General features: G+C 45.1%; 1 protein-coding gene across 3 annotated transcripts in view; it reads right to left on the reverse strand.

The window, feature by feature from the left end:
• The window catches only part of LOC147418670 (putative ABC transporter C family member 15), a 177,810-nt gene that overhangs the window by 56,166 nt on the left and 95,032 nt on the right, over positions 1-26,612 (reverse strand). For 2 of the 3 annotated variants that reach the window (XM_086505245.1, XM_086505244.1), the window contains 3 exons: positions 20,258-22,646; positions 20,094-20,180; positions 19,360-20,004 (listed from right to left, as the gene is read on the reverse strand). In XM_086505245.1, the coding sequence (XP_086361371.1) occupies positions 19,360-20,004; positions 20,094-20,180; positions 20,258-22,609 (3,084 nt within the window). In that variant the 5' untranslated portion in view covers positions 22,610-22,646. Of the gene's footprint in view, positions 1-19,359; positions 20,005-20,093; positions 20,181-20,257; positions 22,647-26,612 lie in introns of those variants that run through there. The other variant, XM_086505246.1, reaches the window with a different exon arrangement.

Genomic DNA, 26,612 nt, shown 5'->3' on the forward strand with positions numbered 1-26,612 from the left:
GTAAAAATGAAAACTGAAATGAAGTGTGAAATGTGAAAATGTAGAATAGGCCCTCAATGACAATCTGCGTGTCGTGTTAGAATGCCTTTGATCCTCTGCTGGAGTCTCCGTCGATGTAGTGTGCTCCTGTGTCTCGGTGGTGGTCGTCTCGATCTCCCGAGCTCAATCGCCCTGTCAATGAGGGTGCCTCTGGTATGAATGCGGGTACAACCCTGTGCTGGTGGTTGGTCTCTTGGCTCCCTCGATCCAAAGAAGTCTGTGATCTGTCTCTGCGACTGTCGTACTCCATGTCTCCCCAACAGACTGTCTCTATGTCGGTGTAGCTCAAGTAGATATAAGCCAAGGCATCTCTGGTTCTGATACCTCATGACTCTATCTAGGGGTCCAAAACCCTCCCTGAATAAGCAATGGAAGCGCCCTCGTATCTCATAATACACAGTGCAGTGACATATGTAGTGTAGCTCTGTCTCTGGCTCTCTACCGCATAGTTGACATATCCTAGACTCTGGTGGTATCCCTCTGAATCTACCTATCTCAATCTCCAGCTGGTGTGAGGATATGAGAATCTGACCAATAGCACATCGTAGACCATGAGATAAATGAGTGTCCATGTGGTTCGGACGAGTCACAAACCCATCCCCTGAAAGTTGGAGAAGGTGCTCTTTGTAGAAAGCCATCTTCGTGCCCAACTCCTGTATCAGCTCTACCCATGTCCTCCTGGTGTCCAACTGTATAAGATCCTGACGAATGAGTCTAGTGATCTCCGTCCGTGTGACTGGCAGGGAGGGTGCATCCAGGGAATACTGAAAGGGAGGCAATCTATCCATGCTGAGACCATGCCTCTGAAACCATGAGGTCATCTGTGCATACCAACATGATGCATCTCCCTGCATCGCTAACTGTCTAGAGGACTCAAGAGCCAGTCTAGTATATCTGCCTCTATGTGTATCCCATAGACTGTGCATAAAGGACACTGATCTGGTAAGAGCCTCAATCTCTATAGGAGGGGCGGCTACCTCCGCTCGAATAATCGAATGTGGTACAGAGGCCTTGGCTCTAATCATCCGGGATATCATAAATACCAAGGGTCTCTCCATGTTCCTCCAACTGTCATGATTCATAGATGGTCCCCAAACTTGGACCCCATAAAGCATAGCTGAAGCAACCAAAGTATCAAAGAGCCATAGTTTTGTTCGTGGTTCTTGAAACTGAACCTGCGAACACATCCTCTCTAGCCCTCCTAATGCCGCATAGGCTCTGGATAGTCTAGTCTCTGCTACTCTCCAGCGTAAACCTCGGTCCCGTGAATACCACCCCCAGATATGTATATTCATCTGTGTACTCCACAGTGTCCTGGCCATATACGAGTGTAGGTGCCGATCTCTTGACCCACTGTGGTGTGGTGTTAAACACCATAACCTTGGTTTTACCAAGGTTCACAGACAGTCCACTATCCTCTGCATAGTTGTGCAATGCATCCAAATGTCTTTGCATGCCCTCTGGCGACTCTGACATTAACACAATATCATCAGCATATAATAATAAAGGGATCCATGTCCCTGCCAGTTGAGCGCCTCTGTCACCCTCTCTGTCAATGTAGTCAGAGACCTCATCTACATACATACCAAAAAGTGTAGGGGACAAAGGACACCCCTGTTTCACTCCAATAGTGGAATGAACAATGTCAGAAATCCCCTCAGGAGTGCGTACCTGGCCAGTCACTGAGCCGTATAAAGCCATGATCCCCCATATGATCTCTGTGGGTACTCCCAATTTCAGTAGCCTGTGCATCAATCTGGCCCTCGGCACTGTGTCAAATGCCTTGCGGAAGTCCACAAAGCAACAATACATCCGTCTCCCATGTGCCCGACCCTCCTCAATAATGGCTCTGAGTGTAAGAATATGGTCCAAAGTGGAGAAACCCCTCCTGAATCCAGCCTGTCCTGCTGCTCGTATGCCCTCATTTTCTGCCCAATTACTCAGTTGCTGTTCAAGAATGGATGCATACAACCGTGCCAATGTGTGCCCTATCATAATAGTACAGTAGTTCCCTGGTACCGTGGGGTCCTCTGCCTTGAAAAGAGGTACAATAGTAGATAATCTCCAGGACTCGGGTAGTCCCTCACACATGACACGGTTAAACAACCGCGCAAGAACCTCTGACAATAAATCTCTAGCATGTATCAAGTGCTCTGCCACCAAACCATCATGATCATATGCTCTCCTAGTCCTCATCCTGTCAATGGCGTTCTTCACCATCTCAGTGGTAAAGAAGGTACTAGTGGCTGGACATGGCTCTAGAGGGTCTGGTAATGGTGGTTGCCCAGGTACTGTATATAATGATGCTGCATATTGACCCCAAATCTCGGGAGAGGTAATCACTGGAGGAGGTGAGTGCTCATGGAAGAGATGCCAGGCCTCACCTAAATCTCGGCTCAAAAAGAGCTGATACAAATCACGTTCCATCTGGGCTAAAAAGGCCCGCTTCTTCAGTCGCACTAAACGCCGAAGGGCAATCCGAGAGAGAGAGAGAGAGAGAGAGAGAGAGAGAGAGAGAGAGAGAGAGAGAGAGAGAGAGAGAGAGAGAGAGAGAGAGAAATGAAATGAAATGAAATGTTATATTAACGTCTTCAAAAGGCCAGAATGACCTATGAGACCAAACTGATACAAAGTGGTGAATCTGTTACAATGTCTGGGTACCTTAGTACTAAAGTACTAGGTGTGAAAAGTGTGAAAGTGAATGTGAAAAACTAAATACAAAGTATTAAATAAACTTCTTAGGAGCATTCTCGGTGTCTGGCTAGAATGCTTTTAATCCTTTGTTGTAGTCTCCTCCGGTGAAGTGTGCTTCTGCCTCTTGGTCTTGGTCGTCTCGATTTCCTAAGCTCAATCGCTCTGTCAATTAGGGTGCCTTTGGTATGAATGTGGGTACTCCTTTGTGTTGGCTGATGGCCTCCTGTTTCCCCTTCCACTCCTGCTTCACTCGATCCGAAGAAATCTGTGATCTGCCTTTGAGGCTATAGTGCTCTTTGTCTTCTCATTAGATTATCCCTGTGCCGATGTAGTTCCAGTAGGTACAAGCCTAAGCATCATTGATCTTGGTATTGCATGATTCTATCTAGAGGTCCAAAGCCTTCTTTGAAGAGGCAATGAAAACGCCCATGTATCTCGTAGTATACTATGCAGTGGCATATGTAGCATAATTCTGTCTCCGGCTCCATTCCGCATAACTTGCAAATTCTGCTTTTGGGTGGGATTCCCCTAAATCTGCCAAATTCAATTTCCAACTGGTGTGAGGATGTACGAATCTGACCAATAGCACATCTCAAACCATGAGACAGGTGGGTATCCATGTAACTCGGGCGAATCACAAATCCATCTTCAGATAGTTGTAGGAAGTTTTCTTTGTAGTCGGCCATCTTCGTGCCCAGTTCTTGTGTAGGGTCTACCCATGTCCTCTTAGTATCCAACTGTATAAGATCCTGTCGGATGATTTTATTAATCTCCGTTCGTGTAATTGCCAGTGATGGAGCCTCAAGTGAGTATTGGAAGGGGGGTAATCTTTCCATACTGAACCCGTGTCTCTGAAACCACGATGACAGTTGCGCATACCAGCATGATGTATCCCCTTTCATTGCCAATTGACGAGAGGATTCGAGGGCCAATCTAGTATATCGGTAGTTATTTGTATCCCACAAACCATGCATAAAGGACACTGATCTGGTAAGAGCTTCAATTTCTATCGGAGGGGCCGCTAGTTCCGCTCGGGTAATCGCGTGTGGTACGGAGGCCTTGGCTCTAATCAATCGGGAAATCATAGATACCAAAGGTCTCTCCATTGACTTCCAATTATCCTGATCCACAGATGGTCCCCAAATCTGGACCCCATAAAGCATAGCCGAAGCCACCATAGTATCAAAGAGCCAAAGTTTTGTTCGTGGTTCCTGAAACTGCACTTGTGAACACATCCTCTCCAACCCTCCCAAGGCCGCACAGGATCTAGATAATCTAGCATCCGCTGCTTTCTTAAGAGTAAACTTCGGTCCTGCAAATAGCACCCCAAGGTATGTGTATGCATCTGTGTACTCTACTGTATCCTGGCCATATGCAAATGTAGGTGCCGATCTCCTAACCCACTGCGGTGTGGTGTTAAACACCATAACTTTGGTTTTACCCAAGTTTACCGACAATCCACTGTCCTCTGCGAATTTATGTAAAGCATCTAGCTGCCTCTGCATTCCATCTGGTGATTCTGCTATCAATACAATATCATCTGCATACAACAGCAAAGGGATCCATGACCTTGCAAGTTGAGCACCTCTGTCTCCTTCTCTCTCAATGTAATCTGATACCTCATCGATGTACATACCAAATAAAGTAGGGGACAGTGGGCATCCTTGCTTTACTCCAACGGTGGAATGAACAACGTCGGAATCCCCTTCTGGAGTACGTACATAACCAGTTACTGATCCGTATACGGCTATGATCCCCCAAATAATCTCTTTGGGGACCCCTAACTCTTGCATCCTACGCATCAGTCTGGCCCTTGGTACTGTATCAAAAGCTTTCCGAAAATCCACAAAGCAACAATACATCCTTCTCCCGTTTGCTCTTCCTTCCTCAATAATGGCTCTGAGCGTAAGAATATGATCTAAAGTGGAATAACCCCTTCTGAATCCAGCTTGTCTTGTTGCCCTTATCCCCTCATTCTCTGCCCATCTACTCAATTTTTGTTCAAGAATGGATGCGTACAGTAGAGAGAGAGAGAGAGAGAGAGAGAGAGAGAGAGAGAGAGAGAGAGAGAGAGAGAGAGAGAGAGAGAGAGAGAGAGATGAAATGAAATGATATACTAACACCTACAAAAGGCCAAAGTGCCCTATGAGACCAAAAAAGTTACAAGTGGTGAATCCAGTACAATGTCTGAGTACAACCAAAAAAAAAAAGGCGTGGGTGGGGGGGGGGGGAGAAATGAGAGCTGATACACTGGTACTAGATACAATGAGAGGCCAAAATGACCTGTATGACCAAAAAATTATATCCATGTGTGACTCTACAATGTCTAGGGAACATAAAAATACAGACCCTACATCCTCATCACCAGCATCAGCGTCACATAATACATCATCTCAAAACATATGGGGAGGGGTACAATCACATGAGGATTGATGAGGTGTACAATCGAGAAAGTATACAATGGCGATCATCCCATGAGCTCTCTCATGGATCTTTGTGTTGACTCTAGGTCGTGTACATGAAAGAGTCAACTTAGGGGAGTTCGTGGTTGACCTGGACTTTGACAAGAAATATTGTGGAGATGGGAAATGGGGGAAGCTTCCAGAGGTCCCAAGAAAGTGCAATCCGTTAACTACCACTTGGATGAGACTAAGTAGTGCTTCAAGACTATGATATACAACAGAGCATATCATAAAGTACTTCAAGACAGAAAACAGAGCAAGTAGAGGAGATGAACAAAGTGAGACAACAAAGACTATTGTATTCATCAAGTACAAATGCCCACTCGCTTAGTATATGAGTTCTCTACATGAGCAATTCACACAAGGGTTAAACAGAGCTTTGCCCTCAGATCTCCCAGCGTGATGACAGGGTCGTCCTTTTTATTGTTGTTGCGCCATCATCTTGCCCCTTCGTCTTGCCCTCCATTTCGTGGCACCCTTCTTTGCTATAACCTCAACGGGTATCTTGAACTGATTCTTGGTTGTTGAGACTTGGCTTCACACTCAGATGTCCGTCTTGCTTTGGTTGGTTCTTGGTCTAGCACACCTCTTCCCAGTTTTCTTGAGCTCCCAGATGGTCTGAAGGTGTTATGGTGCCTGACTGTCCTCGTTGCTGATGTGGGACTAATAAACTAGTATGGAATAATTTTAATCAACGAGGAGTGTGCTGGGGAGGAATTTAATAAATTGATATAGGGTTCTAGTCTACCGAATCCCTCTCACGCCGGTGTTTGCGGAGGCTCTCTTGCATCGCTCCCTGGCTGTACGAAGAGACTAATCCTACTGTGGGGTCACTCAGGTTGGTTCGTATAAAATCATCGCGCACTATGGAGATCAACCCAAAGAACTCCTCTTTCTCACGGAAACCATTGTAGAAGCATGCTGAATGCAAGCTTGTAATTTAGAAAATGGAGGAGCTAGCCAAAAGAATCCCATGGGGGTACCTGTGCCCCCATGTAAAGCTGTTCCAATAAATGGTCCCCCATGTGGGCATCATCAAGGACTGGGAAAAGCTACTCAAGAGGATCAGATGGGGGCACCTGTGCCTTGTGGCCCAACATGTGGGCATCATCAAGGACTAGGAAGAGCATGAGGTCGGATAGCATTTCACTGTAGAAAAGGCACAAACCTGGTGTCTGCCCCGGTGTTCGCTTGTGGAAGCCTCATCCTTGCATTTCTTCTGAGAGGCATTGGAAACTTGCCTAACCAGCACTATATTCAGGTGCTTGTGCAGCTGCTCCGCAAACTGGTGGGCATGCTGCAGAAACATTCCAATTGCTAGGTCGCCGTCCAGGGGCTCTCCTGCCCTCCTTGGTCTTTGCCTGGTTGTCCTGATTTCACCTTTGCTACAAGGGGTATCCATGCCCAAACTAGTTGCTTCTCTTCGTTCCATGATGCTGAGCTTGCATTTGGTAACCCTTCTTGAGGTGGGTATATAAATTTTGTCCATTTCCACTCGGACCCTGGCTGTCTGAACACACAAGTGAGCAATGGCAGTCCATCCTTGGGGCAGAGGCCTGTTGTTTTGCTTCGAGTAGACTTTCTGCCTCCCAGTAAACAGCATTGTCCATGGCTAGCTTCTCATTGTTCTCAGTGGGTATGCGTTGCGTCAGCAGACAGTGTTGGACTAGCTCATATTGCATAGTTGCAACAGATGCTCCCGGTGCGCTTTCCGATCCATGAAGCTCTGTAGTAAGATGTCTAGGCCCTCTTGATGTTGACCTGATTAGAGTTGATTATTTAGGAGCACCCTTGCCCTTCAAATTTGTAGTGGTTTTAAAATTTTATGGCATTTTAGTGTATTTTTTTAAGGGTAGCTTACATTTTCACTCGTTAAAAACTAGCAAAATACCCGTCAAAAAGTAACCCTCAACCTGATTGATCATGTTGGGCTTGGGCTTCATGATGTTTTAGCAAATCAGTGATGACCTCCTCATTTTCTTTCATCTAACCCTCCATTCCTTGAATCTATCTACCAAGGCCACATAATGCTTATGCTCCAGAGGTTCCATGGAGCATTGTGGCCCGTGGGAAATAAGGCGGGATACAACTTAGGGAGTGCATCACGTTCACGAGCAATGGCGTAAAGTAAAGGAGGCATGTCTTGTAATTGTTCCATTACTTGCCGCAGCAGCCCCAGCTCTTATTTGGCTATGTTGTGCCATTGATGCAGGTATTGGAGTAGAGTCAGCATATAGTTACCTAGCACTGGTAGATTCTCGGGGAATGAAAAGGAAGCATCCTCCTTCAATTTCTCATCCAAAATAACAGTATGTCCTCTCTACAACAAAGTGATAATCCAGGAAGAACGTTTCCTGTCGAGATTCTCTATGTAGAGAAACCGGAGAGTGACTGTGTAGATACTGCACTTACCGGTTCAAGATTCCTCTGCAATGTTGGTTGCAATCACCACTTTCCTTGTTCCTGGTGGTGCTAGGTCAAAAATTCTCGTTTGTATTTCACTAGGAAGGGGTACTATAATCTAGAGGTATAATCAGCTCAGGAACATTGGGACCCAACCCCTTCATTCTTTCATACAAGATCTGGCACTCTATATCAATTTCTTCCTGTCCCGTTAGAAAGAGAAGGATATCACCTTGTGGCTTGCTTAGTTAATTGTATCTGCATCACAATTGATGGAATCTACTATGTAGTAGATCTAGGTTTGACCAAGCAGAATGTCTATAATCCCAGTCATCATGCCCATTTCCCAAGCTTTTCCAATGCAAAGAGCACGGCGGCGAGCAAGCATTATGAGACCAAGAAGGTGCTGGGCATAAGGCCCGTCTTAACTGATTTCCTTTACACACGCATGATTTTTCCATTGTGAATTGCTTCAAATATCTCCTCACTAATCCACAAGGCCATAGATAAAAACTATAAAATATTCTAGGCATACATTTACCATTTCGATTACTTAGCAAAATAACTAATCTGCCCTCTCATAGCTAAAAGATGTGAAAAAAAGAATGCATCGACACGAGAAAGACTAGACAAAAGAGACTTTGTATCGTGTTGTATCATCCATTGCCATAATATGACTGTGGCATATAATTGTACTGACCAATTAGGCCCAGTGATCGAAACATGCGTGGCCTTCGTCACGCCCGTTGGGAAATGAAGAACGTTAAGGTTTTTCCAAATCATGGGTTGACCTTCTATTTACTCTCAATGAAAACATTGTAGAGAGCCATGAAATTATGGTTACTCACTCAAAGAGTCCCTAGTCAAGGTATTATGCCTATATGTTACCAACAACTTTGTAGCTGAAGGCGTTGGGCATTAATGATTTATTGGTCTTCAATTTTATGGATCCACTGCCACCACAAGCTCTAATATTGGCCAAGGAACAACTGTCATGGATGCCTGAGAGTTAGTCGCTGCATGCATCATCGCCTACATGATCGCTAGAAGGCTCTAGAAGAATCTAGAAGGATCTAGAAGATTCTAGAAGGTTCTAAAAGTATCAAGGAGATTCTAGAAGTTTCTATAAGCATGGAGAAGATTCTGAAAGAATCTAGAAGTTTCTGGAAAGCTTAGAAGTTGAAGAAGGATCTAGAAGGTTCTAGAAGTACTAGAAGGATCAAGAAGTTTCTAGAAGCCTTGGAGAAGATTCTGAAAGAATCTAGAAGTTTCTGGAAAGCTCTAAAAAGCTGAAGAAGGATCCAGAAGGTTCTAGAAGAACTAGAAGGATCAAGAAGGTTTTAGAAGATTCTAACCTCCTCAAGTAACCTCCTCAAGCACTAGTATAAATAGGGGTCTTAGGCCACAAGCCCCTCAGTCTTGCCGACACCAGTTGTGAGGCTCCTATGAGGAAATCCCTCTTCTAGTTCTTATGTTCAAGTCTTGTCCTTGCAATCAAGCCTTGTCTTGTACTCAAGTCATGTAATCCAAGTCTTGTATCTAGCTCTCTTAATAAAGTATTAAGTCTTGTAATCAATATTAAGCTTATCATCAAGTCCAAGGTCTTGTACATTGTGAGCGCCTCCTCTTGCTCTCTTCTAGCTCTATACGCGCTCATAACAACAGCTATGTAGTTTGGGCTTTTGACAACGTTGGGAATGAAGATGGCTTTAGTTTCCTTTGGAACCTCCTTTATCAAAAATTCCACTCGCCACCATGGACCTCGGTTGCAATGATGAGATTTGAACCATCATTTCCATGTTATCTACACGGAACACTTTCTATGGGCCTTGGAAGAAATAGGCATAGGTTGACAAAAAAAAAAAATCCAGCCAAAGGGGGACCATTTGATCCTTTTAGCTGTTAAGGCGGCATGAAAATCTCGGAATCTCCATGGAAATAATGTCACTTTTTCCCTCTCTCTAGCTGCTTCTCTGAAATACATAGGTTTTCTCAACTTCAAATTGAAGATTTAGAGGTAAATTTCAAAATTCTTATGTATGTTTCAAGATTTTGTTCCTCATGGAATGACAATTACTAACCTTGACCTCTCTGTGGAAAAGGGCAAGTTCTTGTAGTATGGGGTGCCTTATGGCAAGCAAACTTTGTACATACTCATGGCAAGATATTTACAAGGCATGGAAAGATCGGAATCTTTGTGGAAACAACATCACTCTTTTCCTCTCTTTTGTTGTTTCTCTGATTTGATTGGCATGGTTGATACATAGGGATTACCAAACATATTCTTTACTTGCACGGCAACCAGAATCAACGCCACCATGTGGACCAAGGTCCACTTGGTCCACACAATTGAGGACATAGCCCAATCGAATGCCCACTACTCTTCCACAATTGAGGACATAGCTCAAATATTCAATTTACAATTTTCTTGGAAAGATAGCTCAATAGGATGCGTGCTACTCTTCCACAAACAATTGAGACAGTTCATGAATTGCTACATCTTACATGGGCAGATCCTCTATTTTGAATCTCATGCCACACAAGGTGTTGATGAACGTAGCCTAGAAACTGACTTCACTACACTCCATTACATATAAACATATTTTTCTATCGACATGCAAGACTCGACAAATTTCAATATTAAGGCCAACCAAGCATGACTAGTTTGGATTGGAGAGGAACGACTTGACAAAAGTCCCTGGGTGGAGACGACCTTGTCTTTGAATCTTTTTGGATTTGAGAAGCTTGTGAATAGAGCTCATCTCACATATTCAAATCGTTCAGTCTTAGACCAATGGTGTTCCAACAGAAAAGTCACTCTAGTCTCGAGTCTCCGTAACAACTCAACAAGATTGTAAATGGAATTCTTAAAATTATCCTTTTGGTATAGTCATGAATATTGTGGCTGACGGTATTCAACCTAGGGCTTCAATGAGAAGAGTGAATGCAACAATCTGCCTCAAAGAAACTCACCAACACGGTGATTCTAGTTGATTCTCATTCAGTAGAGACATCCGAATAGAGGTCAATACCCCCTGGGTGTGATGACTAGATAGATAGAGCAAGTGCGTGTCAAATGTGACATCTAAAGTATAGTGCGGACCAAGATGAGAATAGGAATTATCTAAATCCAGTGTGCATTTGTGAATGTTCAGTGTGAACTATGTGATTGTTGATTGTTACCCAACATCCATTGAGGATTAGGATGTGTGCTAGTTGGGGTGCTATTGCACGCTTCATGATTATACTTACTGGCATGTCTACCTAAAATCAGTGTCCACGAAAGATTGGTTTTATGTCTATTTTGCAAGCCTAATCAAGGGCGATTACTCTTCTTTTTATGGGGGAGATATTCACATAGTGATGAGCTAAACCTAAACGCCAAAGACAAAGCACAATTAATTGCTTGCAAATCATGCCGAGATTCACGGGTGCTGATGTGGCATGCTGCTGTAGCACAATGTACGGACAAGCTGACGTGACACTTTTTGGTTGCTAGAGATTGCCGTTGGGCTGAGCACTTCGTAAAAATAACAAGTTGTTTTTAAGTCGCTTTTGGGATTTTTCAAAATTTTGAGCCCAAGTGCCTATAAAAGAGAGGCTAGGGTAACATTAGTTCCACGATTTACGACTCTGATTGTATTAGATTGTCAGTGTGCGTACTCAAAGCAGTTGTAACCATGACAATTCTTCAGTGAAATGAAGAAATCTTGTCAAGGTGCCTAGTTGAGGGCCAATATCTCAAAGAGTGGAGCTCCACCACTCTATGTTTCTTATCTACAATGTATTTTCAAGTTCAGTTTGTTGTTTTCCATTCTCTTCAATGTCGTTTTAGTGCTTTTACTGCTTGTTAAATGCCTCACCAATTTCAATTTTACTTTAAAATCCATATTCTAGTAAGCCTCTCTATTGGCATGGTGACTCCACTTGGTTACCCACACCGATTCTGTTGGTTTCTTCATTGAATTCAAACTTTCAGTAGCTACCCTCATCTTTGTTCAAAAGACAACTGGTAGTCATATGTGGAATTACCTGCTCATGAATTGAATGATTACAATCAAATATTCTCTTAAAAGACTATTCCTTTAGCCAAACAGAATCTCTAACTAGATTTCATAGTAGTAGAAGAGCCTACCTCAAGCATGATGCTCTACCTGAGCAAAACTTATTGCTCTCACTTGTTCATAAATAGCATATCCTATCTCAAGCAAAATGCTCTAACTGAGCAAAACTTATTGCTCTTATTTCTCATCTAATAGTAGAGCCTATCTCAAGAGAGACACTCTAATTGAGAAAAAATTATTGATCTATCTTCTCAAGCAACTCTTTTCAAAAGCTAGAATGCTTCTTACTAATGCACATCGGTGAGCATTTGGACTTGCTTGTGACACATAACAAAAGTTTTGCACCCTGTGTTCAAGTCCTTGGACCTTGGTGTTCACATTTAGAAAAATGTTGCTTGGTATGAAAGGTGGTGGATTATAGGCTGCCAACTAAAGAGCTACTGGACTACCTTATGGCTCTTGCCATTCCCATTTCCATGATTGTGATTGTTTCATTATTGCGTTAAGTTCAAGATATTGGACCAGGCTAGTTCAATTCTTGCATAGAATCCCCTTGTCTTCGGTAGAGCTTACTGTTATCATACTGATGGAGAGAGAGGACGGATTATGCTAGTCTGGGGGATGGTCTAGCTATTACAGTCTGATATCTAGGCTAATTACCTGAGAGTGGATTGACCAAAGCATAGACAAAAGATAGATGTTCAGGAGAGGCAGACACATGTACTAGAAGGCCAAAGGCCGAGTTAGCTAGGAAGAGGGAAGGAAAGAAAAGGAGAAGAAGGGAACAATGGCAGATAGAGGCTCTTTAGGCTTTACATGTTTACAAACGCATGGATACTGTTGTTCAAGATCCACCTCTTGATGTTTCCTCTTCTGTAGCAGTTATACCACCTGCTTTGTCTAGAGCCTAACATGGCTCCAAAAGATATTAGTGTTCCTTTATGTAGTGTAGGCAGAGATGAGATTTGTCTTGCTATGGGTATGACACAGTATGAGGCGAATTTCCACCTCTTGAAGTTGATAGAAATGTATATTTAGAACATCTGAAAATTGAACGCCAAGAAGTAGTCTCGGCATGCATTGTATATGTTTATGGATCCACAGATCACAGTGCACAACTCTGTGGGCATATTTTCTATATTGATTTTGGGAATTGTGCACTTGAAAGGTCATTTTAATGGGGAGAGAGAGAGAGAGAGAGAGAGAGAGAGAGAGATGAAATGAAATGAAATGTTATATTAACGTCTTCAAAAGGCCAAAGTGACCTATGAGACCAGAAAGTTACAATGTGGTGGATCTGATACAAAGTCAGAGTAACAAGATGACAAAATGATAGAATGACAAAATGACAAAATAAAATACTATGGAATCCTAAACTGCTAGGTGTGGACTACGCAGCTAAACAGCTAGCTGGGATAGCTAGATCACAGGAGATCCAACATCGGTCACTGGCGGATCTCATCAATCTCCTCCATGGTCAGTAGTCTGACCGGGCGTCGTGTATGTCGAGCCAAAGTGACCCGAATCCTCTGATGCCGCCTCTGTCGATGCTGTGTAGTCCTCCGCAGTCGTGGGCATCTGGATCTCCCCAGCTTAGTCGCTTAGTCGATCAGTATGCCTCTGGTGTAAAGCGACGAGCTCTGCTGTGGTAGTAACTCCTCCAGGTGTCTAGTGGCAGCTCTAAAGAAGTCTGTGATCTGTCTCTGAGACTGGCTAGCCTCTCCTCTCATCAGGCTCTCTCTGTGTCTGCGCAGCTCGAGCAAAAACAAACCCATGCATCTCTGATCCTCGTACCGCATGACTCTAGAGAATGGTCCAAAGCCCTCTCTGAACAAGCAATGGAAGCGGCCTCGTATCTCGTAGTAGACGGGGCAGTGGCATGTGTAGTGCAACTCTGTCTCAGGCTTGATGTCACACAGGGGGCATGTCCTGGCCTCTGCTGGTACTCCGTTGTATCTCCCAGTCTCGATCTACAGCTGGTGTGAAGATGTGCATATCTGGCCAATAGCACATCGTATCCCATGAGACAAGTGGGTGTCCATGTATCTGGACCTCGTCACAAAACCACCTCTGTAAGCTGGAGGAGATGCTCTCTGTAGAAAGCCATCTTCGTGCCCAGCTCCTGTACTGGCTGTATCCATGTCCTCTTGGTGTCTAGCTGAGTCAAGTCCTGGCGAATGATCTTGGTGATCTCGGACTGTGTAAGAGTTAGAGAGGCGCATCCAATGAGTACTGGAAGGGAGGCAATTTGTCTATGCTGAACCCATGTGCCTGAAACCATGATGTCATTTCCCCATACCAGCATGCTGTATCTCCCTGCATGGCTAACTGTCGACAGGAATCAAGTGCAAGGCGTGCATATCTGTCTCTGGGAAGTTCACACATGCGGTGTATGAAGGAGACAGATCTGGTGAGCGCCTCAACCACCAGTGGGGGGGCAGCTAGCTCTGCTCATACAATAGCACGTGGTACTGAAGCCTTGGCTCTAATGAGCCGCGAGATCATAGAGACCAGAGGCTTCTCCATGTCCCCCCATCTATCATTGCGGCCTGTCCTCCCGTGATGATCCAGTGAAGGTCCCCAAATCTTAGCTCCATAAAGCAATGCAGAAGCCACAAAAGTGTCAAAGAGCCAGAGCTTCGTCCGAGGCTCCTGAAACTGAACCTGTGAACACATCCTTTCCAATCTACCCAATGCTGCATGGGCTCTGGTCAATCTAGTCTCTGTTGCCTCCTCAATGAAAATGCTGGCCCACTAAAAACCACTCCAAGGAAAGTGTAAGCATCTGTATACTCCACCTTCTCCTGGCCGTATGTGAAGGCGGGCGCTGACCTCCTGATCCACTGTGGGGTGGTATTAAATACCATGACCTTGGTTTTACCAAGGTTGATGGACAAACCACTTTCCTGGGGAAACCTATGCAAAGCATCCAAGTGACGTTGCATCCCCTCCGGAGAGTCAAAGATCAACAGAATATCATCAGCATATAACAATAGTGGAATCCATGTCCCTGCCAGCTGTGCACCTCTATCACCATCTCTCTCAATGTAGTCATAAACCTCATCTACATACATACCAAAGAGAGTAGGAGAGAGCGGGCAGCCCTGCTTCACCCCAATAGTGGAGTAAACCGGTGTGGATAGACCCTCTGGGGTGCGTACATGCCCCACTACTGACATGTATAATGCCATGACCCCCCAATTGAGCTCTGTGGGTACTCCCATCTGCTGTAATCTGCGCATCAATCTAGCTCTAGGCACTGTGTCCGGAAATCCACAAAGCTGCAATAGATCCGTCTCCCACGCGATCTGCCCTCCTCAATGATGGCTCTGAGCGTCAAGATATGGTCAAGAGTAGAAAAACCCCTCCTGAAACCTGCCAACCTGGCTGCGCGTATCCCCTCCCTCTCTGCCCATCTACTCAGCTGCTGCTCAAGAATAGATGCGTACAATCGTGCCAATGTGTGTCCAATCATGATAGTGAGATAGTTCCCAGGCTTCATAGGGTCTCCCGACTTGAAGATATATACAAAAGTAGATAGGCTCCAAGTATCAGGCAAGCCCTCACACAGGCAACGGTTAAACATAACTGCTAGAAGCTCTGCTAGTAAATCTCTGGCATGCGTGAAATGCTCAGCCACTAAGCCATCATGATCATATGCTCTCCCTGTCCTCATCCTGTCAATGGATTTCCTCACCATCTCAGCGGTGAAAAAAGCACATGTGTGTGGGCATGGATCGAGGGGGTCGGGAAGGGGGGGACTGCTCAGGAACTGTGTACAAAGATGATGCACACTGGCCCCAAGCCTCTGTAGAAGTGATGGTGGGGGGAGTGCTGATGAAAGAGCCTCCACGCCTCACGTGAGTCCCGACTCAAGAATAGCTGCTATAGATCCTGCTCTAGGCGAGCCAAAAATGCCCTCTTCTTCCGCTGCACTAGGCGTCGGAAGTCAATTTGTGACTGCCTGTGAGTGATGTGCCCCAAAAAAGCACCTCCCTTTGAAGTCTAGCTCTAGTGTCCCGGCATTCCTCATCATACCAACTGTTCTGGGGCATGCTCCCCCAACGGCGCCTCTGCTCAGGCCGGGTATGTGGGTATGCCTCTGCTGCTGCATCATGTAGTGCCTGTGTCAGTATAGTAGTAAGCTCCTCCAGAGGTTGCCCTGGATCCTCTGTGCACAGGCGTCTATAAACCCATCTATGTATACAGAGTCCGTCTCCCGCGTGAAGGTGTAGCGAGTAGGGGTTGCTGCCCGTAGCCTGTGTGCTACACTAAACTGAAAAGAAATGGTCAGCGACACAAGAGCATGATCCAGTGCCACACCAACAGGTCTGGGTCCAACCGTGAGGTCCTGGATACTAGAGATGAGGCTCGGCTGTGCCATGACATAATCCACTGTGCTGACTCCATGTTTGTGTGGAAAGCATGTAGAACCCCCCGCAATGGGAAATCTCTGTAGGCCATTCAAGATGGCCAATCCATGTGTAGTCCCCATGTCTATCAAGTGTCGTCCATACTTGGTGTGTTCTCCATCCTGTGATAGTCTCGATAGGCCCGTCTCTGCAACATCCAAATCTCTCAGCATCTCCTCTGAAGTATCATAAAATACTGTCTGATGATGGGCAGTCCTAGCATTGAAATCCCCTAGAATGATGATGTCACCGTCTCTAGAGAACTCCCATATGTCATCATCCAGAATAGAGAAGGCGGACTGTCCTCTGGGTGGTGCATAAACTGACGTACTCGGGGGAAAGTAGCAAATAGCAATGTAAAGATATCTGCCTATCTCTACTCTCAATCTCACCCACATGTACCTAGCTTGCTCATCCCTGCGGGCTATATGTATCAATGGCAGCAACTCCTCCCTGAATAACACTGCCACTCCTCCTGAGCCCCGCCCTTTGTGCTTTGATCGTGTCTCCTGTCTACAGGTTGTCTCCTATCTATATTCACTAATGTGAGGCATAGATTACTCCGGGGCCTCATGTGTCTCAGAGTAGAAGACGATGTCTCTTCCCGTAAAACCATCCTCAAAAGCACCCACATCAAGGCGCATAGATCCATTACAATTCCAGGTGGCAACTTTGAGTGTGGTCCCATAGGTCTCGCACCGTCATGTGGAGCGCCGCTCTACAATCACCACCCGACCATCTTTGTAGAAGGCCGTCTTTCCCTTCTCCCTTGCTGCTTGAATCTCTGGCATTACCTCTCTCATATGCGCAAGTTGTGTGAGAGTGAGGTCATCTCCAAGGAATATGCCCGTTTTCTTTAGTATAGGGCGCTTCTTCAAGAAGTCCTTCTTTGCCTCCATGGATGGGAAACGGATGATTAAAGCTCTCCCTTTTGAAGTCTCCCCATTGCCTTGTGTCTTCTTCCCTGCCCTCCATGTCTTTGTATGAGTAGCCTCACTACCCATCATGCGGAGAAGTTCTTCGACTTCCCCTTCCACATCATCTCCGTCTTTTAGACCGGTTACTCTTATATGCAAGGCTCTAGTTTTCCTTCGCTGCTCTTCTTCTAGAGTCATGTTGATGATTGTAGGAGTGGGGACGGATGTGGTTTCTTGCGACTTCTATCCATTTGTCGGCCCCATCTGCCTTCTTCTGCGTCTTCGTGATCACATCCATCCACGAAGATGTCTTTACCACCTTCCGTTTCTCCTCCTCTGTGATCATCCATACCTGCTCCTTGATAACCTTGATCTCGTCTATCACCGAGGGCTGAAATTCCCCTTTTTCCAGTCCATTGCTTACTCTATCCGCAAGCTCTCGCTTGAGGGCTGTGACCTCTTCTCTAAGTGCTTGTGAATCCGCCTTAAATGCTTGTAGCTTTGCGTGCAAGTCCTCTTTCTCCTTCTTCCATTGCGTGCCTTCATTGAGAAACATTTGAAGAAGGTTTTCCTTCTCTTTCCACCATCCCTCCGTCTCTGCTTTCCATTCTTTCATCTCCCTTTCCATTTGTGTTATCCGCTTGTTTGTAAGCACAAAAGTTGCCTTCGTATGGGGCTTACATACTGGCGAAATGATCATGGCCTCCACTGACGAAGCGATCATGGCCTCCATTGGCGATGCGGGTATAGCTCGATGCTCTGACTCGATTGAGTCCATGCGGACAGGGCACACTAGAAACCAATCCAAAAACAAGGATAGGCGAGCGAGGTATATCCTCCTCAGCTCGGCGAGCCCACCACGGCTTACAATACAAAATGGTGAGGGATCGGAGCACGCTGGCTCACTCAACTACTGGCATACAAAGATGTGGGTTCGTGGCCCACTCAAGGAATCAACATAACCTCCAAAACAGCTCGACGCTTTGGCTCTAGGCGGAGAAAACAAAATACCACAACCCGATGCGGGTGTATACATCAACTCAGCCCATTGCGGGCGCTTGACCAGTACCGCCAAAGTCACAGAGGCTCAGCCCCTTCGTATTATGCTCTTGTCACCTGTACCTGCCAATAGAAACCAAAGCACGCAGCTCTTGCTCACGCACCTGCAGCTGTTAATAGCAAACAACACTCGGCCCCCTTGCTGGATCAGCCCACGGCGAGAAGACTTCCAACCTGCCCAAGCCTCGCTGGTTCCCTGCGGGTACCGAACTTGCTGTGCCTCACTGTATCCACGCAAAGCCCCTGTGCAGCAGCTTGTTGCAGACGCGAATGAAAAACAAGGACAAAATCGATACTCTCAATATCCAGTGTGCAGGTGGGCTCAGTGCAGAGAGAGAGAGAGAGAGAGAGAGAGAAATGAAATGAAATGAAATGTTATATTAATGTCTTCAAAAGGCCAAAATGACCTATGAGACCAATCAGTTACAAAATAGTGAATCTAATACCATGTCTGGGTACAAAAGAACTAGAAAAGAACTAGAAGTGGAACAAAATACTACTACTACTACTACAATCTAAAACTACGTGGGTGTAGCAGCTGATACAATAGGTACCCGGTAAACTGGATGTAACAGTGTGTGAAACAAAGATGGAAGAAATGGTGAGGATCCATCCTCATCTGCACTCTGGATGTCGAGAGAGTATGGCTCGAATCTTCTGTTGTAGTCTCCGTCGATGCTGTGTAGCTCCTCTCCTCAGTCGCGGTCGTCTGTATCTCTGTAGCTCCAATGCTCGGTCGATGAGAGTGCCAGTAGTGGTCGAATGAGTGTGGGACGAGCTCTGCAGTGGTGGCTGCTCCTCTGGCTGTCCCATATCTAGTGAAAAGAAATCTGTAATGTGTCTCTGGGACTGCCTCTCTCTAGCTCTCCCCAGTAAAGTGTCTCTATACCTGTGTAACTCAAGTAGATATAGTCCAAGACATCTCTGATCCTCATAACTCATGACCCTAGATAGAGGACCAGAGAGAGAGAGAGAGAGAGAGAGAGAGAGAGAGGATTTTAACATCGTAGGAAACTATCCCAAGCGACCTTAAAGATCTATCCGACGAGGAGAGTTGAACTCAAGACCTGTTATTCAAGAGGGAAATGGCATAAAAAATCTACCACACTTGGGGGGGGGGGGGGGAGAAGAAGAAGAAGAAGAAGAGAGTTTTAAAGTCGTAGGAAACTATGCCAAGAGACCTTAAAGATCTAGCCGACGAGGAGAGTTGAACTCAAGACCTGTTATTCAAGAGGGAAATGGCATAACCAATCTACCACACTTGGGTGAGAGAGAGAGAGAGAGAGAGAGAGAGAGAGAGAGAGCTTACTCGATTGAGTATACGGCCTGCTGGAGTGGCATCAAAGAAACACATTGGCGCATGAAACATAGAATGTAGCATGTTGACAAAGAACTTTTGTGCTGTTTTGAGTGAGGTAAATGCTAAAAGCAGAACTCTTGCTAGGATGCAAAGTGCACTTGCAGCTGCCAACCCTAGGTATATTCCAAGAAGGACTTTGCTACTAACTTTTGAACTCTCTTTCAAGTTTGCTGGAGTAGCCCATGCCATCCAATAATTACTGGCAATCTGTAGGGCCTGAAACAAAATTTGGGCCAAAAGCAAGAAAGGAACAAGGGCACCCCCATATACAGCCGTTGCTAAAGACCAATATACCTCTGGCCTCACTTTGCCCATTTCTCTTTCTTCCTCCTGTACAAGCTGCTTAAAACCCTTGGAATCAATATGTACATCAGGATCTTTTGGCTCTGTAACACTCCCACGTATCTCAGTTGCATCTTCCTCAAAAACTGTCTCCATTCCATCTAAATTTTCCTCTGATGTCTTTGAACGATCTCTATTTTCAACGCTTTTAAGTGCGCTCAAGTGAGCTCCGATCAGATTTGAAAATTTAGCACCGGATTGTATGAGCTCGTTGAACGTTCCTGCTTGATTGATAATCCCGCCATCCAGCACCTAGAAGAACAATTTACATATCATTCACCTGCAAGCATGCATGTGGTCCTTACACAAAGGTACACAAATAAAACCTATGAAAGTAGTACCAGAATGTTGTCTGCCACAGGCAAGAATTCCACTTGATGTGTGACATATAACACAGTTTTTTGCTTCAGCAAATCCAGTATGCATTTCTGCTTGACATGTATCTCTAAATCAGTAAACAATACTAGCAGAAAAAATTGCATCTTTAATCTTCCTGGAAGACTACCTGAAAAAGGTGAGATCCTGTGTGCGCATCAACTGCACTAAAAGGATCATCCAGGAGGTATATATCAGCATCCTGATAAAGAGCACGTGCCAGCTGAATTCTCTGCTTTTGTCCACCGCTCAAATTGATACCACGTTCACCAATCTCTGTTTGATCCCCGTGTGAAAAAAGCTCAATGTCCTTAGTCAGTGCGCAAGCAGTTAACACAGTATTGTACTTCTGTCTATCCATTGTCTTTCCAAATAAAATGTTGTCTTCAACTTTGCCACTTTGAATCCATGCTGTTTGAGCAACATATGCTATATTGCCATACACTTGCACTCTACCTGAGATCTTGGGAATCTCTCCAAGTATACATGAGATCAAACTTGACTTTCCAGAACCAACTTGTCCACAGACTGCAACTTTGGAGCCTCTTGTGATTAGGAGCCGGTGCACAGTCAGAGTAGGTTTTATTGAGAAGGCATCCCAGCTAAAGCAAGAATCATGAATCTCAATGGCCATAGACTCCTCATCTTCTGCCACAGAACGCAACACCGCGTTTTTGTCTATCTCTTGCTCCTCAAGGAACTTCTGAATTCTCTGCACTGAGACCTTCGTCTCAGAGAACATTCCAATAAGGTCCGGAATTGTATATATTGGGTCCTGAAGGATCCTGAAAGTGGCCAAAGCTGAAAGGACCCTCCCTGCTGTTAAAGGAGTCCCAATAAATACACAGGCTGAGAAGGTAATCACACCAATAACTGCAGGGGCACTCCAAAAAAGAGCAACCACCCCTGCTTGTGCATACACAAACCAATGGAGCCACCTACATTCCTCTTTCCTCAAATCTTCTATCTTCCTCATATACTTCATCTCCCATGCTTGTAGTTTTAGAATCCTCATGCTCCTCAACACTTCAGATGTGGCTCGCATTCGTGCATCCTTTGATTCCATAATATAGGTTTGAAATTTTTCAAGTATGGAGGAGAGTGGAAGATTTGCAAGCATAGTTAATGCAGTGGCCGCAAGTGCGGCTAATGCTCCTAAGCCCAGGTTCCTGTACAGGACCAAAAGAGCTAACAATATCTGTAAAAACAGTAGCCACACATCATGCAGGTACCAAGTAAAGTCGCTAACTCTCTTTACATCAACACTGACAATATTAACTATCTCTCCACTTGGGTGGTTTCCAAGCATTTGATTGGACAAGGACAATCCTTTTCTGTAAATAACGGCACTAAGTGCTGCTGTTGTCCTCAATCCTAACTGCTGTGCACCAAAATACCACTGTCTTTGAGCTAAAGTCTCAATAAGCTTTGCCAAAAAAAACACCACTGACAAAATATATCCTTCGTGAGAGAACCTACTTCTCCCACCCAAGTATTCGACAAAATCATTAATCAAGTATGGTCCTACATAGGAAGCACATGTGCAAAGCCCAGCAAAGAAAGCATTTAACAAGATGTCCTTCCAAGAGCAAAAAGCAAGGCACTTAACAAGATTTTGTACTTGCAGCTTAGTCCATTGGGTTTCAAAAAGCTCAGATGCAAACACTGCAGTGTCTCTCTGAGCCAGTTGAGGTATTTCATCTAATTTGAGAGGTTTTTTGTAACCAACTGCAAGTAATGAATCCAGCCAAGTAAATGTAGCAAGGCTAAAAAGATTAGCTGTTGCATAATTGGTCAATTTTGTTGTGCTTCCAGAAAAGCTATTCAGAAGAGGCTCACATAAGGCTTCTGCATCAGGCCTAAGAAGACCTGTCTTTCCATATACAGCAATCACACTTAAAAATGTGCAGGATGGAAGAGCCAGAAAGTCTGTCCAGGCTTCCACCGACAGTTCCTTGTGTCTTCTCCAATGCAATACCCTTGAAGCAAATGTTAGAGCTGTTAAAAAGAAACAAACTATCCACCATAATCGCAACAGACAAGGGTAAGCTACTCTTCCTTCTGCTCTGGCATTGGCAATTTCTGCACTATTTGTACACCAAACACATACTTGGAGAACAGCAACTACTTCCACCAGTACAAATTGATGCCATCCCTTTTTAGTTGCAGAGTAACAGAACCATAAAACAGCTCCTAGATGTAACAGGGAAAGAAAAATGGTTGAAGCATAAGTTGCCTTGTATAAACAACTAGCTTTAATCAAATGAGCGGCACGATCTGGCTTGTCATTTATGCTCATCTTGAACTTTCTCAGAAACTTGATTAGGTAATATGTTAGCAGAAGAACAAGCTGAATTACAGAAACTACCCCGTACAACCAGCATGAATTTCTCATATATGCTTGCAGCCCTAACTGAAAGTTGCTTTCTGCATCCTTGAGCTTTGATAAAAATGTTTTTTGGGACGCGAATAATATGAGCATTTTTTTAGCTGGCAAAAAGCGAACCAAGCTTGTGGCACTGCAATGAACAAGTCCAAACTTCTACCATCTCTCTCTCTCTCTCTCTCTCTCTCTCTCTCTCTCTCTCTCTCTCTCATATCCTACACAATTCCAGTTAGCTGCTTAATTCACATCTAGCAGTTTAGGATCCTAGAGTAAACTTTTTTCAATGTCTTTTGATTTTTGGTACTGAGACATTGTATCATATTCACCATGTTGTAACTTTTTGGTCTGGTAGGTCATTTTGGCCTTTTGAAGACATTAATTTAACATTTTGAAGACGAGAGGGTGCGAGGGGCAGCAACAGGGGTGCAATAGCATACTGCAGAAGCAGACTCACACAAAAGGCTTCAGCAAGGTCACGTGATAGGCTCACGCCAACTTTCGCTCCCACATCAGCTCCCTCTTTATCGCTCTCAGCTCAACGTGATAGAAGACATTATAGCTAAGTCTTCCATCGCAATAATGTTTTATATTGCGTAACTCTCTTTCCATTAAGTCTTCTATCGCAAGCATTATTTTCTATCGTGGAATTTGCACCTGGGGCTAAGCTCGCAGGGCTGGGGTTATTGAGCGCGCAAGGCAGGGGCTGAAGGTAGGACAGTAGGGAAGCAGCTCATACATGCAAGGAACTAGAGCAAAACAGCCAGCACTAACCCACAATAGTCTGGGTTTTGCAAATAAGACTTCAAGACAGCAGTCCCATGCCTATGTTTTGCAGCCAGCCAGCAGCCAGCTGCCATTGCGAGTGCCCAGCCTCAGTATTCAGCACTCGGCCATTCAACTTGCAGTACTCAAGCCTTTTCATCCAGCAGGTTTCTAGTCTCCGCCCTCAGTAGTTTTCAACCAGCAGAAGCTTCAGTTTCAACCTCATGACATTCAAGACAGCGATACCTTAGCACGTATAGCCATCTTCACAGGCCCAGGCGATCCCATCGCAAGGAATTCTTTGGGTGTTTGAGGATAGACCAACCAATCGATGTCGGGGATGACAGCATCTATGAAACCCCGCCTAAATCGAAAGCGACATCTAGGCGGAGGTCCCTCAATGATCAAGGAGCTCAAAAGCATTAAGGAGCAGGTCAAAACTCTATGAGAAGAGGAAGAGCAAAAAGCACAAACAACCTCTTTGTGGACGAAGCACCTATTCAAAACACAAGAGAAGGTTGATAAAGTTGAAAAGTGGATCGAAGATGCAAAGAAAGGAAAAGATAAGATGCCTGAAGCCGCACCGACATCGACTATCATCATTATGACAATTGAGGAGGAGCAAAAGAAAAAGACTAGAGCCCTTCATGTGCGTGTTACAAGTTTCAAAGACACAAAAAAGTAGAAGAAGAAGTGCAAGAGCTCTTAAGGCGTATGGGTATTTCTGAACCCACACACACAAGTGCTTGGAGAGTTGGCAAGAAGGGAAGTGATGAGAAAGGAAGGCCCAAGAAAAGAGCACTCATTATACGTTTCCTTACACTGGAAGCTAGGAAGGAATTCTTGAAGAAGAGACCAACACTCAAGCAAAGTGGGATATTTTTGGGTGATGACCTCACTCTAACACAGGTAGCACACATGCAAAAGCTGATGCTAGAGATCAAGGCGGCAAGGGAGAAAGGAAAAATTGCTTTCTACAGGGGAGGGAGAGTAGTGGTGTTGGAAAAACGCATTTCATGACGGTGCGAGACCTATGGACCAACCTTAAAATGGCAGCATGGAATTGTAATGGATCGATGAAGCTAGATGTAGGCGCATTTGAGGATAGCTTTAAGGGAAGAGACATTATTTTTTACTCGGAAATGCGTCAGACTCTTGGCGGCACATTACCTAGAGTGACGAGATACCATTGGGAGACTACTTGTAGGCAAGAAGTGAGATCAATGTATAGAGAACGGGGGTCAGGAGGTCTGGAAGTCCTATTTAGGGAGGAGCTGCAACCCCTCATTCGTATTGTTTGGAGGGATAAGCAGGCCAGATATATGTGGGTCAGGAGAGGGAGGCCACTCTATATTGCAATATGCTATTTTTTCCCCAGCACATCTCATTATGCATCACCCAAGGGGAAGTCACCCTTTGATATTGGATGAGGACATATGGGAGTTCTATGGGATGGAGATGTCATTCTTTTGAGAGACTTCAATGCTAGGACGGGCCAGTCTCAGACAGCTTTCTACATGTCAGTGATATGGGATTGGCCAGGTGCTTGCAGGATGAAGAGCACACTCGATATGGGGGATATCTGATAGATTTGGGGACTGCACATGGATTGGCCATCTTGAATGGCCTCCACAGATTTCCAGCATCGAGTGGGTTCACTTGCTTTCTTCATAGACATGGGGCCAGCACAGTAGATTATGTTTTGGCTTAGCCCAGTTTCATACCCTCTATTCAGGACTTTACAATCGGGCCCAGGCCTATTAGGGTAGCAGTAGATCATGCTCTCCTCACGTTTACCGTCTCATTCCAGTTCAGCACAGCTCAACTGGCACAGACACCTGTGCATACTCGATACGCTTTTACTTCAGAGACTGATTCTGTCTATATAGATGGTGTCTACAAACGCTTATGCACAGAGGATCCGGGGAGACCTTTAGGGGAGCTTACTTATATATTGACAGAGACACTAGAGGATGCAGTAGCAGAGGCATATCCCCATACTGAGCCTAGGCAGGCACAACGTTGGTGCAGCCAAAGTGTGTCGAACCTAGCAAAGGGCACAGGCAGTGATGTGTATGTTTACATGTGCAGACATAGGTGATAAAGCAGATACGAAGGCCCATTACAAGCAGGGAGATCCAGAAAGGGTATGTTTTATGTGGTTATGAAGGCTTGAGCGTGGAGATTCGATGCTTGAAGAAAAGGTTTTGACATGGGAAAAGGATCTTAGGACATGCAATGCAACTTGGGTAGAGGAAGACATGTGGCTAGTGGAAGAAAGGAAAGTGTGGGAGAGACTTCACACCTCTGTATGAGGGAGACCGAAAAGTCCTAGTCTGTAAAATTCTTGCAAAACTGGTTTTTTGTAAAAACTGGCCGTCAAAGAGAAGGAAAAAGGCGTTTTGAGTATTTTTGTGTCTCACGCACATAGGCAAATTCTGCACCGATTAGCAGATATTTAACTTTTCGTGCTCTGTTGTGTTAAGGAGGGCGACAGACAGAACAGAGAAGGAAAGAGCTTTGATGGTTGTATGCTCCACCATAATCCATCAATTGAAGAAGCCACAAGCTCTGGTTGTGTTGCTTTCGGTGTTGTTCCCCCTCCCCTCTCTTCTCTTTTGCTCTGTTGTGCTGTGTTCCGGGTGTGTGTAGGCAGGTGTACCCCTCCGAGGGTGTGATGTGCAAAGAGAGAGAGAAAGTGAGGTGATTGTGTGCAAGGGAAACAAGAAATTGATGTGTTTATGGGTATGAGGTAGATTGTGGTCCGTACGAGTGTGTGCGCATTGATTTAGGTGTACTTGTAAGTTCGTTTGAGAAAAGTGTGTGTCTGTGTGTAAGATTCTGTGTGGATAGGGGTGCAGCGGAATCCCTGGGCTATAGAGAGGCAAACATTGTGTGTGCTGGGTGTGTTCCCTCTTCCCCCTTTCCAACGTTCTAAGAGCACACCCCAATATAGTTGGTATGATGAGGAATGCAGAGAGACGAGAGCTCACCTTCAGACTCCACAGGGAGGTACTTCTAGGAGTCATTACTCACAGGCAGTCATGGATTGCTTCTCGACGGAGCTCGCTGCCCCTCTGCTGGTAGTAGAGGTGCTCACTTGATCAGTCTGTCACCAGGAGGTGTATTTTCCTGTTGCCTTCCGTAAATAAGTATTAGATATATTTATTTTATTTTTACTTGTTTGTCCCGGAACCCTTGAAAAGGTGCAAGTGGACATTGCATGGCCAGTGTGAAACGGCTGCAGCCAAATGGGTTTCTCACATCGGGGATCTAGGTCGGTCAGACAGGGACTGCCCGGGCCAGTTAGCACTGAATTCTGATGAGTATGGAAGCT

This window comes from Adiantum capillus-veneris, chromosome 29 (genome assembly GCF_014529385.1).
Source record: "Adiantum capillus-veneris isolate H3 chromosome 29, ASM1452938v2, whole genome shotgun sequence".
Classification (NCBI taxonomy): Eukaryota; Viridiplantae; Streptophyta; class Polypodiopsida; order Polypodiales; family Pteridaceae; genus Adiantum; species Adiantum capillus-veneris.